Genomic DNA, 18556 nt, shown 5'->3' with positions numbered 1-18556 from the left:
TGTTTAAACTTGGAAAATGAACCACTTAATGAAAAAATAAGATAATTTTGAAATTGATGGCAGCAACATGTCTCAAAAAAGTTGGAACAGGGCTGTGTTTCCCTTCTACTTTTTTAATAACACTCTGTAAACCTCTGAGAACTGAGGAGACCAGTTGTATGGCGTTACAAGGGGTTGTATGAAAAATAATGAGTAACTGCTGTGATGGCACATTAAGTTCTGTCAACAAGTGGCTTCTTTCAGACCTGAATAAAGGATAAAATGATAACAATTTGAAAAGGACCCCACAGCTCCACCTGCTAGCTTTGCTAGATGGATAAAGACTACATATTATTAGGGGAACCAGGGCCGGCCTTAGGTGTTCAGGCGCCCTGTGGGGGCTAATCCTGTGCCCCCCCCCGCGTGCATTTTCTTGCACCTTTTTTGCACTTTATTTGACTTTTCTTTTTTATGATCACTAATAACTTAGCCCCCTTTACATCAGAGACCCCACACACAAAGCCCCCCTTAATTTAGAGCCCCCTACATCATAGAGCCCCCCCAAACAGCCCCCCCCTCACATCAGAGCCCCCCTCACACAAAGCCCCCTCACATCAGAGACCTCCCCCACACAAAGCCCTCCTCACATCAGAGACCCCCCACACAATGCCCCCCTCACATCAGAGACCCCACACACAGAGCCCCCTTACATCAGAGACCCCCCACACAAAGCCCCCCTCACATCAGAGACCTCCACACAAAGCCCCCCTAACATCAGAGACCCCCCACACAAAGCCCCCCTAACACCAGAGACCCCCCCACACACACACAAAGCCCCACTGACAGAGACCCCACACACAAAGCCCCCCTTACATCAGAGACCCCCACACATCAGTGACCCCCACACAAAGCCCCCCTAACATCAGTGACCCCCCTACACAGAGCCCCCCTCACATCAGAGACCCCTCACACAAAGCCCCCGTAACATCAGAGACCCCCTACACACACACAAAGCCCCCCTTACATCAGAGACCCCCCACAAAAAGCCCCCCTTACATCAGAGACCCCCCCACACAAAGCCCCCTTGCATCAGAGCCCCCCCACACAGAGCCCCCACATCAGAGAGCCCCCCTTACATCACAGACCCCCACACAAAGCCCCCTTACATCAGACCCCCCCCACACACAGAGCCCCCCACATCAGAGAGCCCCCCTTACATCACAGACCCCCACACAAAGCCCCCTTAAATCAGAGCCCCCCCACACACAGAGCCCCCCCACACACAGAGCTCCCCTTACATCAGAGAGCCACCCTTACATCACAGACCCCCCACACAAAGCCCCCTTACATCAGAGCCCCCCCACATCAGAGAGCCCCCCTTACAAAGCCCCCTTAACACAGAGCCCCCCACATCAGAGACCGCCCTTACATTTTTTGAAGGAGACCTCACTTACCTCACGCTGTCTGCACATGCACTCTGCAGCTTTTTTTTTTTCTTTAAACTTCCCGCCCACACATCCCCAGGGAGTGTGGGCGGGGCGGGCGGAGGAAGAGAAGGGGCAGGAGGAGGAGGAGCTGACGATCTCTCCTCTGGCGTCCCTGCAGGGAGGAGAGATCTGTCACCGTGGATTGGAGGCTGAGCTGTGTGTGATACACAGCTCGCCTCAGACTGCCTCAGTAGGTGAGGTGACCGAGGCACAGCCGCAAAGCGGGAGGTAAGCGGCGACCGTGGCCTGTGTTAACCCTGTCGAGGCTGCGGTCGCCGCTTACCTCCCGCTGTGCGGCCTGAATCGCCTGATCTTCTGCGAGCTGTGATGGCCGCACTGCGCCCTTGTTGCCCATGGCGCCCTGTGCGGCCGCACAGCTCGCACACCCCAAAGGCCGGCCCTGAGGGGAACAGTCAAATGTACCTCTGACCTCACCATATGACAAGTATAAATATTCCTACTGGTCTTTTGCTATTTGTACTGTGTGTCTGCAAGCTATCCTGATTTCTGTCTGATGCTGGGCACACACGGGAAGTTTTTTTTTCCATTCAACCCAGCAGGCTGAACTAAAAAAACCTTACAGATCACCATACTAACATATCCAATGTTAGTGAAGGGATCTTCCCGCTGAGTCTAATGTGTTCTGACAGAGGGACTGCCCCTCCAAAACACAGTGATCAGCGCTCGCAGCCATTGGCCATTTTTTTGTGCTTTGTTTTATGTTTCCAGGCAGTTTAGTGTGGTTACACAAGTAGAAAATAGGTTCTGTAGGTTACCTGTATATAGGAATGGCTCGGGCGTGTTCGGATGCTAGTCCTACCCTACCTGAGCAATGCCACCAGAAAGCCGTCACTGCACACCACCAATCATGAACAGTGTGTGTATGTGCAGCTACGGGCTGGGAAATGGCTCACTGCCTATAATTGGCGGTGTGCAGTGATGGCTTTCTGGTGGGATTGCTCAGGTGGGTTGGGACTAGGATCTGAACATGCCTGAGCCCATCTCTACCTGTATATGTAGGCCAATAAGCAGTTAGTAGAGTATGAAAGAACACCTTTACTTGTGAGCCCTACTAAAAGAATCTATCCTTGGCTTCTGTGTCTTCCCACCGGAATCCACCGTCAAGTCTCTTACAAATATAAAGTAGATTTTAACTGAATTAAAAAATGAAAGACTAGGGAAAAAGTGTTGACTCTACAAACTTATGTCAAACCCTTAGCTAGGGTCAGAAAATGAGATAATGATGTTTTTTTTTTATTATTGAAAATCTCTGACTATGCTGAGATTCTCTTAAGATTTCTGCATGACCTACACCTGCCTTACAGGATCCAAGTGCTTCTTGTCAGTTTTTGCAATGAGATGTTAGAATGATCAGCAGCTTGTTGAGGAATTTACATGCTTTAATTTTCCATGTAAAGATCTACTGGCATGAACAAATCAAATGTGACCTGGTCCTTTTTTTTTAGTGGCCAATTTTGTCTAATTTCCAAGTACCATTCTGCTTCTGATAATGTGTCCTTTTTTTTTTTTTTTTAATTAGGTAATTTTTTTTTAAACATTTTTGTCAACACAAAAAATGCAAAAGAATATTTGAAGAAACATTTTTCCCATAGCAAACACTAAAATACACAAATAAAATAAAACAATACAAAATAAAATATGGCACTTCACAGACTCAACAATTGCGTCTGAATTAACGCTTAATACTACATATGGACTGACTCATAGTTCACAATACAGTATACCTATATTGAATATAATATCTAAAATCTAGTTAGCAGAAACATTACATAATGTCTACTCAATCCGTAGAATAGGATTCTCACTTTAGATGAGTGATTGCTCACTTTTAGTCACGACTCCTGTTGTTTCCAGAGAGAGGTTGTGCGTATCTAAATATTATCATCTATGTCACTGGAAGGGATATCACATAGTGAGTTATTAGAGTCTACCCACCATGACCATACTTTTTGAAACATTTTTGGGGTTACCCCTGTGTATTTAAGTTAATTTTTTTTCCCTAATGTAAAGTTAAGAATTTCATACCATTGTTTATGTGTAGGGGAAATCCATTTTTGTAGTATGAGCTTGCATGCTAAATATAAGGATCTAGTCAATATAGTGTGCATCTCAACTAGAATTATTTATTCTGGGACTATTCTGAGAAGTGCAAAATTAGGATTAATTGCTACCGTTGATGAACATAGGAAATTTAAAGTTGTGAATATCTTTCCCAGTAGTGATGGGAGTTTAGGACAGCGCTAAAGCATGTGGACAAGGGTCCCAGTGGCTGAAGCACAGCGGGGGCGCAGGGGTACCGTCCCCCCTATCCATGCATCCGATCCCCTAATCTACATGCGGGGCACCGGACGCATGGAGTTCAATGGGGTTTCTTTTTTTTCTGAAGCATGTGATTAGAGCCAGAGGCTCTAATAGGCTTCAGAAAAGGGTGGGCCCGGGGCACAGAGCACTGTGCCCTGAGCCCACCCAATTGTGTGACAATAGCGAATTAATATTTACTATTGTCACATGGATCCGCCTCCTGCCCAATCAGGAAGCGGGTCCGAGACCCGTTTCCTGATTGGCCGAAAGGCGAACTTATGCCATTGACCAAGGAGGAGGAGGGAGGACTCGAGGATTCGAGGAGACGCGGGGAAACCCAGGGACTGAGGACTGAGGAGAAGCCACCGCTGCAAATCAGGTAAGTGCACTGGTCACTTTTATGGGGGCACACTGGTCACTCTGCATTTATGGGGGCACACTGGTCACTCTGCATTTATGGGGGCATACTGGTCACTGGTCACTCTGGATTTATGGGGGCACACTGGTCACTCTGCATTTATGGGGGCACACTGGTCACTCTGCATTCATGGGGTCACACTGGTCACTCTGCATTTATGGGGCACACTGGTCACTCTCCATTGAAGTGGGCACACTGGTCACTGGTCACTCTGCATTTATGTGGGAACACTGGTCACGCTGCATTGAAGGGGCACACTGGTCACTCTGCATTTATGGGGGCACACTGGTCACTCTGCATTTATGGGGGCACACTGGTCACTCTGCATTGAAGGTGGCACACTGGTCACTGGTCGTTCTGCATTTATGGGGGCACACTGGTCACTCTGCATTTATGGGGGCACACTGGTCACTCTGCATTTATGGGGGCACACTGGTCACTGTCACTTTGCATTTATGGGGGCACACTGGTCACCCTGCATTGAAGGGGGCACACTGGTCACTGGTCACTCTGCATTGAAGGGGGCACACTGGTCACTCTGCATTTATGGGGGCACACTGGTCACTCTGCATTTATTGGGGCACAGTGGTCACTGTGCCTTTATGGGGGCACACTGGTCACTGGTAACTCTGCATTTATGGGGCACACTGGTCACTCTGCATTGAAGGGGGCACACTGGTCACCGGTCACTCTGCATTGAAGGGGGCACACTGGTCATGCTGCATTGAAGGGGGCACACTGGTCACTCTGCATTTATGGGGGCACACTGGTCACTCTGCATTGAAGGGGACACACTGGTCACTGGCCGTTCTGCATTTATGGGGGCACACTGGTCACTGGTCACTCTGCATTTATGGGGGAACACTGGTCACTGGTCACTCTGCATTTATGGGGGCACACTGGTCACTCTGCATTGAAGGGGGCACACTGATCACTGGTCACTCTGCATTTATGGGGGCTCACTGGTCACTGGTCACTCTGCATTGAAGGGGGCACACTGGTCACTGGTCACTCTGCATTAAAGGGGGCACACTGGTCACTCTGCATTAAAGGGGGAACACTGGTCACTCTGCATTTATGGGGGCACACTGGTCACTCTGCATTGATGGGGGCACACTGGTCACTCTGCATTGATAGGGGAACTGCTCACTGGTCATTCTGCATTGATGGGGGCACACTGGTCACTCTGCATTGAAGGGGGCACACTGGTCACACTGCATTGATGGGGGCACACTATACCTTGATTACTGAAGGCCCCTTTCACACTTTTTGTGATCTCAAAGTCACGCAATTTTTTACCGCGTTTTTTGCCGCAAAGCAATGCCTATTACATTTTTCTGTTTGCGCCCCCCCCCCCCCCCCCAAAAAAAATGTTGAGCACCAGCCGCCACTGGGTATATGGAACCCTATGAACAATAAATAATTGAGGCAGTACCGCCAGCGTCTGAATCCACTCCTCCTCATCCAGTTATTCTAAGTCCCTCTGCCAGGAACTAAAACTAGTCACCTCTGTTCGAGCACTTACAGTGGTCTGCTGGGTGGAGTAAAGGTACCCTATCAACCCTATTTTCATGCAGGATGTAGAGAACCATGGACAGAATCCTGGATGGGTTATATTTCAACTGGAAGATAGACGCCTGGCACAGAAGTGCGTGACGTAGTAGGAGGTATTGGTAGAAACTATTATTAGAAAACTGATAGCGCTCTTTAAGAATGTCAAAGGACAGCAGGACATCTTTGTCATACAACTGATACAGAAGGGTAATACCAGCCTTTTTCCATATACCAAACCCGGTTAAAATAATGTGTCCTTTGAAACACATAGCTTTCAGTTCAGATCATCTGCGTCATAAATATATATACAGTATCTCACAAAAATGAGTACACCCCTTACATTTTTGTAAATATTTTATTATCTCTTTTAATGTGACAACACTGAAGAAATGACACTTTACTACAATGTAAAGTAGTGAGTGTACAGCTTGTATAACAGTGTACATTTTCTGTCCCCTCAAAATAACTCAACACACAGCCATTAATGTCGAAACCGCTGGCAACAAAAGTGAGTAAACCCCTAAGTTAAAATGTCCAAATTGGGCCCAAAATGTCAAAATTTTGTGTTGCCACCACTATTTTCCAGCACTGCCTTAACCCTCTTGGGATTGGAATTCACCAGAGCTTCACAGGTTGCCACTGGAGTCCTCAATGACAACATCAAGGAGCTGGTGGATGTTAGAGACCTTGTGCTCCTTCACCTTCCATTTGAGGATGCCCCAAAGATGCTCAATAGGGTTTAGGTCTTGAGTCCATCACCTTTACCGTCAGCTTCTTTAGCAAGGCAGTGGTCGTCTTGGAGTTGTGTTTGGGGTCGTTATCATGTTGGAATATTGCACTACGGTCCAGTCTCCGAAGGGAGAGGATCATGCTCTGCTTTAGTATGTCACAGTACATGTTGGCATTCATGGTTCCCTCAATGAACTGTAGCTCCCCAGTGCCGGCAGCACTTCCACCACCATACTTGACTTTAGGCAAGACACACTTGTCTTTGTACTCCTCACCTGGTTGCCATGACACACGCTTGACACCATCTGAACCAAATAAGTTTATCTTGGTCTCATCAGACCACAGGGCATGGTTCCAGTAATCCATGTCCTTAGTTTGCTTGTCTTCAGCAAACTGTTTGTGGGCCTTCTTGTGCATCATCTTTAGAAGAGGCTTCCTTCTAGGACGACAGCCATGCAGACCAATTTTAAGGCAATGTGCTGCGTATGGTTTGAGCACTGACAGGCTGAACCCCCACCCCTTTAACCTCTGCAGCATTGCTGGCAGCACTCATACGTCTATTTCCCAAAGACATCATCTGGATATGAAGCTGAGCACATGCACTCAACTTCTTTTCTGAACTTCTTCGACCATGACAAGGCCTTTTCTGAGTGGAACCTGTCCTGGTAAACCGCTGTTTTGTCTTGGCTACCGTGCTGCCGCTCAGTTTCAGGGTCTCTGCAATCTTCTTATAGCCTAGGCCATCTTTAAGTAGAGCAACAATCCTTTTTTCACATCTTCAGAGAGTTCTTTGCCATGAGGTGCCATGTTGAACTTCCAGTGACCAGTATGAGAGAGTGAGAGCGATAACACCAAATTTAGCACGCCTGCTCCCCATTCACACCTGAGACCTTGTAACATGACATCAGGGAGGGAAAATGGCTGATTGGGCCCAATTTGGACATTTTCACTTAGGGTGTACTCACTTTTGTTACCAGCGGTTTATACATTAATGGCTGTGTGTTGAGTTATTTTGAGGGGACAGTAAATTTACACTGTTATACAAGCTGCACACTCACTACTTTACATTGTAGCAAAGTGTCATTTCTTCAGTGTTGTCACATGAAAAGATAGAATAAAATATTACAAAAATTTGAGGGGTGTACTCATTTTTGTGAGATACTGTATATATGGGCTATTGGCACTTATAGAATTAGAATTTAAAGTCCAAAATACTGCCTATATTTGGCATAAACGTGCCATAATTATTGATTTCTAAGAATTCTTTTGAAATGTTCATTAATGTTTATTAATGTTTATTAATAATATTTTGTAAAAGATATACTGATATTAATAAAAAATACATCATATAAATTAAATTACGTGATGTTTCTAAGCCGTCGGTACAGGTTTTCTCCAGGAGTAATGTAGATTTTAAAGTCCTCCTTTAGGTGTGACACCATGACCCACTTGAAAGGTAGATACAGAGACTGCAAGCTTTGCATATATTAATTTGGATTCTTTTGTGTACATTCACATTTTAGGAAGTAAGGCAACTCCTTTGTCAAAACAGAATGCACACCCAGTGATTGATGCATCTTCTTCCTGCTATTTTGCTATTTTTCCAAGTAAACAATCATAGAAAAAGGGTGATACCTGTATGTACACATCACATATAATAACAATCATGTTATGACTAGGTTATTTAAAAAACAAAATTCAGATGGGTATGGCTCAATACCTTTCTTTCATTGTTTCGTTATCAATAAAGCTAAAACATGAAGAAAACAGCTTGATTGATATTCAGGTGTAAAGTTTAGGGGGTAATAAAGAACCTAATATTTATGACAAAATGTTTTAATTGGGGGGGGGGGCATATATTGATACACATTGTTGACTTCCTATTTATTGATTTCATTAAAAAATAATGCCGCTAGACTCTTTTCAACCTTTTGCTAGCCTATAATGAAGAGATGTTGCTCATGAGGGATTTTTTGTTCGTCAATAGTTTTTTTTAAAAAAAAACCCAGAGAAGGGTTTATCATTAGACCCCTCAGTTTTCCAAAGAGCCCTTATGCTGTTCCCCAAGTTCCTAGTAATGTTTAGAAGTGTATGCGGACCCCCTGTACCCAGCCCACAATGGTATGTCTAAAAGTTTTGATTGATCTACATGCAGGTCAGGGCCACGTGATGTGAAGTGCAGAGGGTGTACATATGTGGCACGCGTGTGATTAATATCCTTCAGAAAGTTATAACTTCCATAAATGCTATAAACTGCCCTTATATGTTACAATCTTCTTTAGACCTACCACAACTATGTGGTACAAGGACTTGTTTAATTGGATATACAGTAAAACCTTGGTTTGAGAGCACTTTGCAAGACAAGCACATTTTTAAAATAAATTTTGACTTGATATATAAGCGATGTCTTGATATATAAGTAGCGTCATGTATAAAAAAGAAGAGAGGAGCCTCTAAAGTGTAGCAATATGGTTACATTTAATGAAGGTTCAATATTTAGCAACTCACATGGTTGATGATTAAAACAGGCACATCTAAGAATGCAGGCATCCGGGGTAAAGCTGTCCACATAGACCATTCTCTGCACAGTCATCTTCATCATCTCTTCCCTGCTGCACTCCACGAGTGATTCAAAGCCTCACTTTCAGATCGCTCTACTGCAGGCTATTCTTCCCGGTCATGATTGCAGACTGACAGTGGTGAGAGTCGGTGGTTCAGAAGATGGTCTATGTGGACAGTTTTACCCCGGATGCCGGCATACTTAGGTGTGCCTATTTTAATCATCAACCATGTGAGTTGCTAAATGTTGAACCTTCATTAAATGTAACCATATTGCTACAATTAGAGGCGCCTCTCATCTCTCTTATATTCTGTAGCTCTGCTAGATTTTGCTTCTAATCCCCTTGGGAAGGCTGCATATTGTGGATGGACATTTTATGGTTACACAACCTATCACATTGCTATAATCTTTGTATATAGACTATAAACTGAAGGACTTGTGGAACGAATCATCTGAGTTTCCATTATTTCGTATGGGGAAATTCTCCTTGATATACAAGTGCTTTGGATTCCAAGCATGTTTCCAGAACGAATTATGCTCGCAATCCAAGGTTTTACTGTAAATAAATTTGATTGTTTAGGTAGGCCTTCACATTACATAGTTTGGTCAGTCGAAAGATGAAACTGTACAACAGGATTGTATTTTATATGATCAGTTTAACAAGTGTGTCAGTCATTGCTTGTGGACAACTGTTAAAGTGTATGTATAGCAAAAACTGTTTTTTTTTTTTAAAGAGTAAGGAAGTGGTAAAAATCATGTCATGTTATTTTTTTGTCATCTTTTGTCAGTTTAGAGAGATTTCTCTTCACTTTCTGTCCCAGAGATGCAAGAGGAAGTAAGAGAAATATTTTGCAAAGCTAGGGGAAATTCCCCTTTTATACATTTGTCACTGGAAGTGTTTTCCTCATCGGATGACTTATCCCCACCTCTTGTTCTGGTTAAAACCTGGACAAATAAAAAGGTAAATCTGGGGTTCACAGACAGCACTAAATACTTAGAGTCTAAAGCCCACTACATACAGGCCGAATGTTGGGCAGCATCGGCCGGTTCAATAGAAATGGGCCGACATTCTTCCCGTGTGTACTTACAGTCTGTCTGACAGAAGCTGGACATTTAATCGACTTCTTTTGAAGGGGCATGACCGAAAAACATCTGCCTATCTGCTTCCGATCAGTGCTCTCAGCCAATGGCTGAGGGAGCTGACCGGAGTGTTCTTGCGTGCGCAGGGGGGGGGGGGCGTCCCTCTGTCAGAACACAATGGCAAAGCAGGGGAGATCGCTGTACTAATGTTGGATAGTTAGTACAGTGGCTTCTCCTAAGCTCTCAGTTTTTTTTCTTCAGTCCTGCTGGGTTGACAAAAAAAACTAGCATGTACTAGACTTATTCTTTCCCTTTCCTATCCTTGAGATTAAAAACCTATGCTGTGTTGTTCTATCAACAAGAGATCAATGGATGAAAAAAGGACGTCAATTTTATTTAGGTAGAGCGTCGCATGACCACGCAATTGTCCATTAAAGTAACGCAGTGCCGAATCGCAAAACAGGGCCTGGTCATTAGGGGAAAAATCCTCCAGTCTGAAAGTGGTTAAAGTGAGTATAAAAAAAATCCTATTTTAGCTTTTTTTTTTAAATGAACATGTATATACTGACATCTTATAGTGTCAGTTGTCTGGCCCTACTGGTAGTTTAGTAACTCTGTCCTATAGGTTCAGAGTGTAAATTAGTACTGAGCTTTTGTATACAGCATTTTGGAAAAAAAATAGTATGAACAAGAGAGGGAGCCAAGGGCACCACATCCCCATATGTACAATATATAAATAAACAAAGAAATGTTAACTTTGGATTTGTAAGGTGTCAATAATCAACCAAACACAATTTGTATATACCACTTAACAAAATGTTTTAGAGATTTCCATAAATTTCATAAAAACATCTAAAGGAAAGTCCATAGAAACCACATGATTTGTACTGTAAATGATGCATCCTTTAGATGGTTTTTATGAATTTTTATGGAAATCTCTAACAAATTTGAACTTTTGTACAAATTATGCCTTGTTATATAATAATCAGAAAAAAACCCTGTGCTAAAGAAAATTACATTAAATTAATATTGTGCCAATCACACTTAGGTGTATAACCTGTATGTGAACAGATATTCACTACTGCCACCATAAACATAAATGCATACAAAAAAGAAAAAAGAAAAATTACAGTGTATCACTCTCCGCAAAGTGGCGCTGTGATAAAACTAGCATAATTTATAAACTGTTTTGACATACATAAAAACAAAGGCCATATGATGTGACACCCAGTCCTGTTCCTAATGTGCCAAAAGCCATGAAGTCTTCCTTATTGAAAGTTCCACTTCCAAACACTGCCTCCCATGCAAAGAGTGATCCCACTTCCCATGGATGTGAACTCACCAGCTGCTTATGCCTTCCACTTTCATGGTTGGCAAATACGATTTTAATTTTTTTTTTAATTTGTTTTAATTAACCAGCTCCAAAGATGTCAGAATCCACACACCATAAAGTATAATGGGTCAAACATCATGCGGAAACAAAGAAGAAAACTCCAATGGCATAGTACCCAAAATCATCCAATTATATTAAAAATAATATAAAAGAGCTGATCCCATTTAAAAAAAACAGTTCAGATGTTTGTACATATGGTTCACACAGGCATTTCTATAGTCTCACCACCAATGGATGCTGCCTGATACACATTCTGGTGTCTCCTCTGGTCACCGTGTAGCCACGCCCCGATGCTTTTCGTCACTTCCGACTTCGTCACAGGGGGTGGCTGCACGGCGCGGGTTAATTGCACTAACGGATAGGGTGGATAAATAACCTGAGTCTGCCACTTAGGGGTTTAGTGCATTGACGGACAAGATACATCAGCCTCTATGAGTCAGTCGGGGTTGCCACAAAAGGGGTGTACAAACCCATAACAAAAGGGACGATATTTAAATGTAGTCTCCGCACCGTACAGCCAGCCCCTGTGATGAAGTCGGAAGTGACGAAACGCGTCAGACATGGCTACACCGCAACCAGAGGAGACACCAGGATGTGTATCGGCAGCATCCGTTGGTGGTGAGACCATATAAATGCCTATTTGAACCATATGTACAAACACCTGAACTGTTCTTTTTAAATGTAAGCGACTCTTTTATATTAATTTAAATAAAATTGGATGATTTTGGGTTCTATGCCATTGGAGTTTTCCTCTTTGTTTCCGCATGATGTTTGACCCATTATACTATATGGTGTGTGGATTCTGACATCTTTGGAGCTGGTTAATTATTATAGCATGTTTGTCGACCATTAGAGTGGAAGGCATAAGCAGCTGGTGAGTTCACATCCATGGGGAGTGGGATCCCGGTGTTTGGCAGTGGAACTTTGAATAGGAAAGAAGTCACGGATTTAAAGAGTTTTTTTGGCACAATAAGAACAGCACTGGGTGTAACATCATATGGGCTTTGTTTTTATGTATGTCACAACAGTTCATTAATTATACTAATTTTTTCACAGCGCTACTTTGTGGAGAGTGATACATTGTCATTTTTCTTTTTTGTATATATTGTTATATATTGACACTTTAAAAATCCCAAGTTACCATTCCTTTGTTCTTTTGAATGGTTTGAACACTATCCTTGCTTAGAGTGATGTGTATTGCGCATTTACATTATTTCTTGATTATTTATACAATATATATGAAGATTTTCTAACTTAAAGCTGAACTCCGAGATCAGAAAATATTGCCTAAATACAATATTAGACAATAGTAGTCTTCTTTGTTTGTCCTTTGTGGATTTTTTCCAGATCTAAGCAGTAATCCAATATGAAACTTTTCTTGTGTGCAGGAGTTTCCTGTAATATGGACTGCTCACTGTTGCTCTCTACTTTGTTCAGGGTGGCTGGTCATGTCTCCACCCCCTTCTGTAGTTTTCTTTAGGCAGCCTGTAGTGGGTGTGGCCTCTTAGGTCCCTCCTATGGCTGGGCTCTATGCAGTATCGGGACAAGGTCACCCAGAGCCCAGGACAAACATGCAAAGCTGTGCCCCCCCCCCAAGATTTATGAGCATTGTGTGACTGACCACTAATCTGCATGCTTACCTCCTAAGCATAAATTCCCCCTCCAAGTACAAATCTACCCCCCCCACTGAAATTCCCCCTCTCAGCACAAATCTCTTCCCTCATCCCCAAATCCCCCCAGCTCAAATGCCCCCCCCCCCCACCTCTCCTGGCACAAATCTCCTACCCCTAATTTGTGCAGGGAGAGGTGGAGGATGATTTATTCCCCCCCCCCAAAAAAAAAATCACCTCTCCTGGCACAAATCTCCTACCCCTAAACTTTCCCCTCCTAGTACACATCTTCTTTCCTCACTTCAAATTTCCAACTCTCAGCACAAATTTCCTCCAATTCCCCCCTGCCAGGCACAGATCTTCTCCCGCCCCATTCCCCCTCCCTACAAAAATCCCCCCCTAAATCACCACTTTAGCACCCCCCCTCCTCCAAATGTCCCCTCCCTTACCCCCTGTTGACCCGCAAATTTCCCCTTTCAACACAAATCCCCCTCCCCCCAATCTCCATGTGGCACCCCCCACCTCACAAGATACCACAGTGCCCAGGGCAGCCGTCCCACCTGCCCCCCCCCCCCCCCCCAGTCCCGGCCCTGGCTCTATGCACTGGGTATAATGTCTGGGTTTACAAAGACATTTCTTACACACAAAGTGGAGTTATAAACTCTGTAGGTATTGAGCAATATATATAAAATAAAGCTTTTGTGCCTGGAGTTCAGCTAAACATATGCCTTAGGCTACCAAGGTCGCAAGGAAAGTTTGTCATTCATGCCTAAAATATTTTTAGAATTTTGTGTGTTTTATTACTTTGAATTTAGTAAAAATAATAGAGAAAAGCAATGTGCAGCTCATTGTTAATATTCTTGAACTCTCGTGTGTGGTCATACCTTTGTGCCTTGACACTTAATAGAGCTGACTCATCCAAAAGAGAACCAGTTCAAAATCTTTAGCAGCAAGTCATCTGCTTAACAGGACATCCTGTTGTTCCATGTCATTTAGAATAACATTTTGATATGTATTGTGAATTGTTACATATAGTATCCAAGGCAAACCTACGTTTGCTCTATAGTACTGGTTTATTATTGCTAAATTGAGATTTTTAATTCATAATTGCCTGAGTATTTTGTTAACACATTAGCGATGAGTACAAATCGATCCTGTAGCAGTTTGTAGTTTAAAGATTATCTACTGTATCTTAAATAAAAAAAAAAAATCACACGCCTGCTATTAACCTGCTGTACCTATTCGCTTTCTATGTTTAACAGTTGCTGTCACAGTTTATTAAATTCCACATTTTCTTTGCATTCCATATTTGATTGGCATTTTATTGTAGTTCGAGTGGGTGCCTAGCCACCAGCTGCCCCTATGCTTCTTTTTACCATTGCATGCAATCTTTTAATACAAAGCTGCTATTTTATGTATATTCCCCAATGAAAGGCTGTACCAACTACTGGTTCTGCAGGTGAAATCTGCATTAAATTAAAACTAAAGGCAAAAGTTTTTTTTTTCTCATTTTGGATAGAGTAAGGGAGGGATATAACCCCTGTTGGTTTCTTTTTGTCACCTCTGTCCCATTGGGAAGAATTACCTTTACTTCCTGTCCCATAGCCAAGACAGGAAGTAAAAGGAAATCCCTGCAAAGTAAGGGAATTGCTTTGGAAATATTGGAAGATTTCCACTCCTGATTCTGGTGACAACCGATAACAGGACAAATAGAGAGGGCAAATCTGACTAATGGGCACACAGACAGCAAAAAACAAATGTAGCACCCTCCTAGATAGGTGCTAAGAAGAAAACATTGTTTGCTCCATCTGCTCATCAGGGGAGCCTGATCAGTAGTTCTGCCTGTTACATGTGTCCATGTGTGATTCATCTGGTCTGAGGGAGTGTCCCCACTGTATCCAATAAGGGAACATGTTGGACAGTGGAGGAAACCCAGCCAGTGACACACAGGCTTTTGTAACCGTCCCAGTGGGTTGGGACAACAGTGGTGCATCCTGGGATATGTTTTAAAAGCCAAGGGCACATGTGACAAGGCGTCTTTGGGCGGGAAGCCAGGTCCCAGGAGGAGGGTGACGGCTGTCTCTCCTCCTGTCTGTATGGAAGGTGGTCACAGGCGGTCGGTCTAGTGAGCCAGACTTGTGGTGCTGAGCCAGGAGGTCCAGTGGATGCTGACAAGCGGAGTTGAAGGCAGAGCAACCTTGGGAAAAACAGTGTCAGTGAGTACCGGGAAGCTTGCCAGGGGTCTGCCCAGGAAGGGGACCGCTCCAAGAAGAATCAGCAGACAAGAGCTAGCACACACAGCAAGTGAGAAAGGGGGTGCCAAGTTAGGACCCTGAAGAGAAACTATAACAGGATAATATTCTTTATCTTCATTTTAGTGGCAGGGTGAAGCAGTGGCCTTGCCGCACACCCTACAGCGAGTTGTTGTCCTCAAATTTGTGCATAGTTCATAGTTGGAGTATCCCACTCATCCCTTCTCCCATTCCAGTTCCAAATAAAACACACAAAAAAACAAATCCCCTGGACTGTTCATTGATAAGTTCCATAGACTGTTGCTTCTGGTAACCCAGGGTAACCCAAGAAGTGTAATTCTCAGCAGCTCTCTAGGGGGCAGTGCTACACAAACAAAAACAAAACAAAAAAAATTAATAAACTGACAGGTATTGTAATCCCTCTCCACTCTATCCAAAACTAAAAAATAGCAAAGTTTGCCTTTAGTGATCCTTTAACAGTTCTCATGTCCTGCTACTAACATCAGTTTTTTTAACAACATGCACAGAAAACTTTATGGTGTTGATTTACTAAAACTGGAGAGTGCAAAATCTGATGCAGCATAGAAAAGAATCAGCTTCCAGGTTTATTTGTCAAAGCTTAACCGCTTCCTGACCCCCCCATAGCAGATATACTGCTACAGGGCAGCCATACTGCACAGAATCATGTATATATATATACGTGATTCTGCACTTCCAGGTTTTGGGTGCGAGTGTGCGAGTGCGCGCCTCCAGCAGCCTTCCGAAATCCGCTGGGACCTGCCGATCATTACACTAACAAAAGGACAGTCTGCCTGTGTAAAGGCAGATTGTCATTCTGTCAGTACAGAAGGCATGGATCCTGTGTTTCTGTAAAGCAGGAACAACGATCTTTGCCTTCCACTAGTAAAAGCACCTCGCCCACACTACACTGAAACATTAGCTAGGCACACAGTTAGCCCTTTGATCGCCCTTGATGTTAACACCTTCCCTGAGAGTGTCATTAGTACAGTGACAGTGCATATTTTAGGCTCTGATCACTGTATTGGTGTCACTGGTCCCGAAAAAAGTGTCAGTTAGGTCTTTTATTTGTCTGCCGCAATATTGCAGTCCCGCTATAAGTCGCTGATCGTTGCCATTACTAGTGAAAAAAAAATTCTCATAGTTTGTAGATGCTATAACTTTTGCGCAAATCAATTAATATACGCTTATTGGGATTTTTCTTTTTTTTACCAAAAACATGTAGCAGAATACATATTGGCCTACATTTATGAAGAAATTTGATTTTTTAAAGAGGTTGTATACCCTGCTGTGGTGTTTGAACCTATGGGTAAGCCTATAACAAGGCTTACCTATAGGTACTGTAAATATCTCCAAAACGTCACCGTTTAGGAGATATTTACATTGCATGCAGCCGATGATGTCCGCAACGCATTCTATGCATTAAGCTAAAAAGCCTTCCGTGTGCAGCAGCCCCTCTCAACCCACCTAATACTTACCTGAGCCCATCTCTATCCATCTCAATCCCCATCTCGACCCACTCCTCTCCTCATTGGCGGAGACAGCAGTGCTACGCCATTGGCTCCTGCTGCTGTCATTCAAAGTCAGACAGCCAATCAGGAGAGAAAGGGGGTTGGGCCGGGCTATGGCTCCATGTCTGAATGGACACAGGGAGCTGTAACTCGGCTCGGTTGCCCCCATAGCAAGCTGCTTGCTTTGGGGGCACTCAACAGGAGGGAGGGGCCAGGAGCACAGAAGAGGGACCCGAGAAAAGGAGGATCGAGGCCACTCTGTGCAAATCCACTGCACAGAGGAGGGAAGTATGACATGTTTGTTATTTTTAACTAAAAAAAACTGTGACTTTACAATCACTATAAAGAGAAGACAACTTATAACTCAAAATCCTCATTGTTTATGTTTAACGTGGGGAAATCTGACTAACTTTCCAGTAAGTGAAGTGTGATTTTACTGGGAGGTGCTTCTTAGCAAAAGAATGATTTCATCTTGAAAAGTGCATACTTTGGAAAGTATTCGTACCACACTACATTCCTACCTCTATTCTTCTGTTTGTATTTATTTTGAACAGACGTGATATGAGAAATGGCAAGGAAACATTTTTATGATTGTGTAAGAATCACGTTGTAAGTAACTTTTCACCATTGGATATTTGTTTATCCTTTTTTTTTTGTTTACACAGGGTCCTACAATCCTGATCGCCTAGGGAAACAATCATTTCTCTTCAATAATAACCAGAAATGGATTCCAGCATAAGATCGGAACCTGGAAAGGAAACGCTGTATTGGGTTACATCTTGCGTCTAGTGGTTCACTTAGATCAAACCTGAGAATCTCAGCATTTTCTTCTGAGAGTCCTAAAACGATCATAATTATATGCAGATTTTATTGTGGTAATGTATGCATACAATTTTTTCCTTGCGTTAAAGCAAAACTCCACTCTATGTTTAAACCTACACAACCCCCCCCCCAGAACAGTGACATCACTAGCCCCATTCCTCCTTCCGTGACGTAATGGTAATTCTCCCTTGTGGACTGAGTGGTGTGTAATTATGTGTACTACTACTATGAGCACAGGCTGTTGATGGGTAGGTCAACGACAGCCTAGGCCAGTGATGGTGAACCTTGGCACCCCAGATGTTTTGGAACTACATTTCCCATGATGCTCATGTATTCTGCAGCATAGTTGAGCATCACGGGAAATGTAGTTCCAAAACATCTGGGGTACCAAGGTTCACCATCACTGGCCTAGGCTCAGAAGGAGGTTCATTGATGCTGGTTGTCCCTCAGTTTGGTAGACTGGCAATATCTAGTGGAAGAGAGGAAGCACGGCAAGGCCCAGCTTGACTATTTATTTTTTAGGTTACTTGGAGTTTTGCTTTAAGGTGTCAAAGGCGCTTGAACTTTTTTTTTTTCAAGGCTTTCCTAATTCTTTTTTGTGTTCGTTTTGTACACGTAAAATTCTATTTCTTTAGGCACACAGAAATTCGTAGACTGGTGGGTTATACTGCCAAGTACAGGAGGATTTGGACACTGGCAAACAAAGAAAACACCGCCAGCCTCATATATCCCCTCCTACTTCCAGCATGCCTTTTTTTTTTGATAGTGCCCTGGAAGATGAGCTTTTTTACTTTAAAGTGCTATTAAGCCCAAAACCAAAA

At 43.5% G+C, this 18556-nt stretch overlaps 1 protein-coding gene across 1 annotated transcript in view; it reads left to right on the top strand.

Moving 5' to 3' along the window:
• Nucleotides 1-17804, top strand: part of STPG1 (sperm tail PG-rich repeat containing 1) — a 146268-nt gene extending 128464 nt beyond the window's left edge. The window contains exon 9 of the mRNA XM_082244545.1: nt 17579-17804. Within this exon, the coding sequence (XP_082100671.1) occupies nt 17579-17652 (74 nt within the window). The 3' untranslated portion in view covers nt 17653-17804. The remainder of the gene's footprint in view (nt 1-17578) is intronic.
• Nucleotides 17805-18556: the final 752 nt, after the last annotated feature.

The sequence above is a fragment of the Pelophylax lessonae genome, assembly GCF_965119305.1.
Source record: "Pelophylax lessonae genome assembly, chromosome: 2".
Classification (NCBI taxonomy): domain Eukaryota; kingdom Metazoa; phylum Chordata; class Amphibia; order Anura; family Ranidae; genus Pelophylax; species Pelophylax lessonae.
The sequence above is the reverse complement of the archived record's forward strand: the minus strand, read 5'-3'. Positions and strand labels throughout refer to the sequence as shown.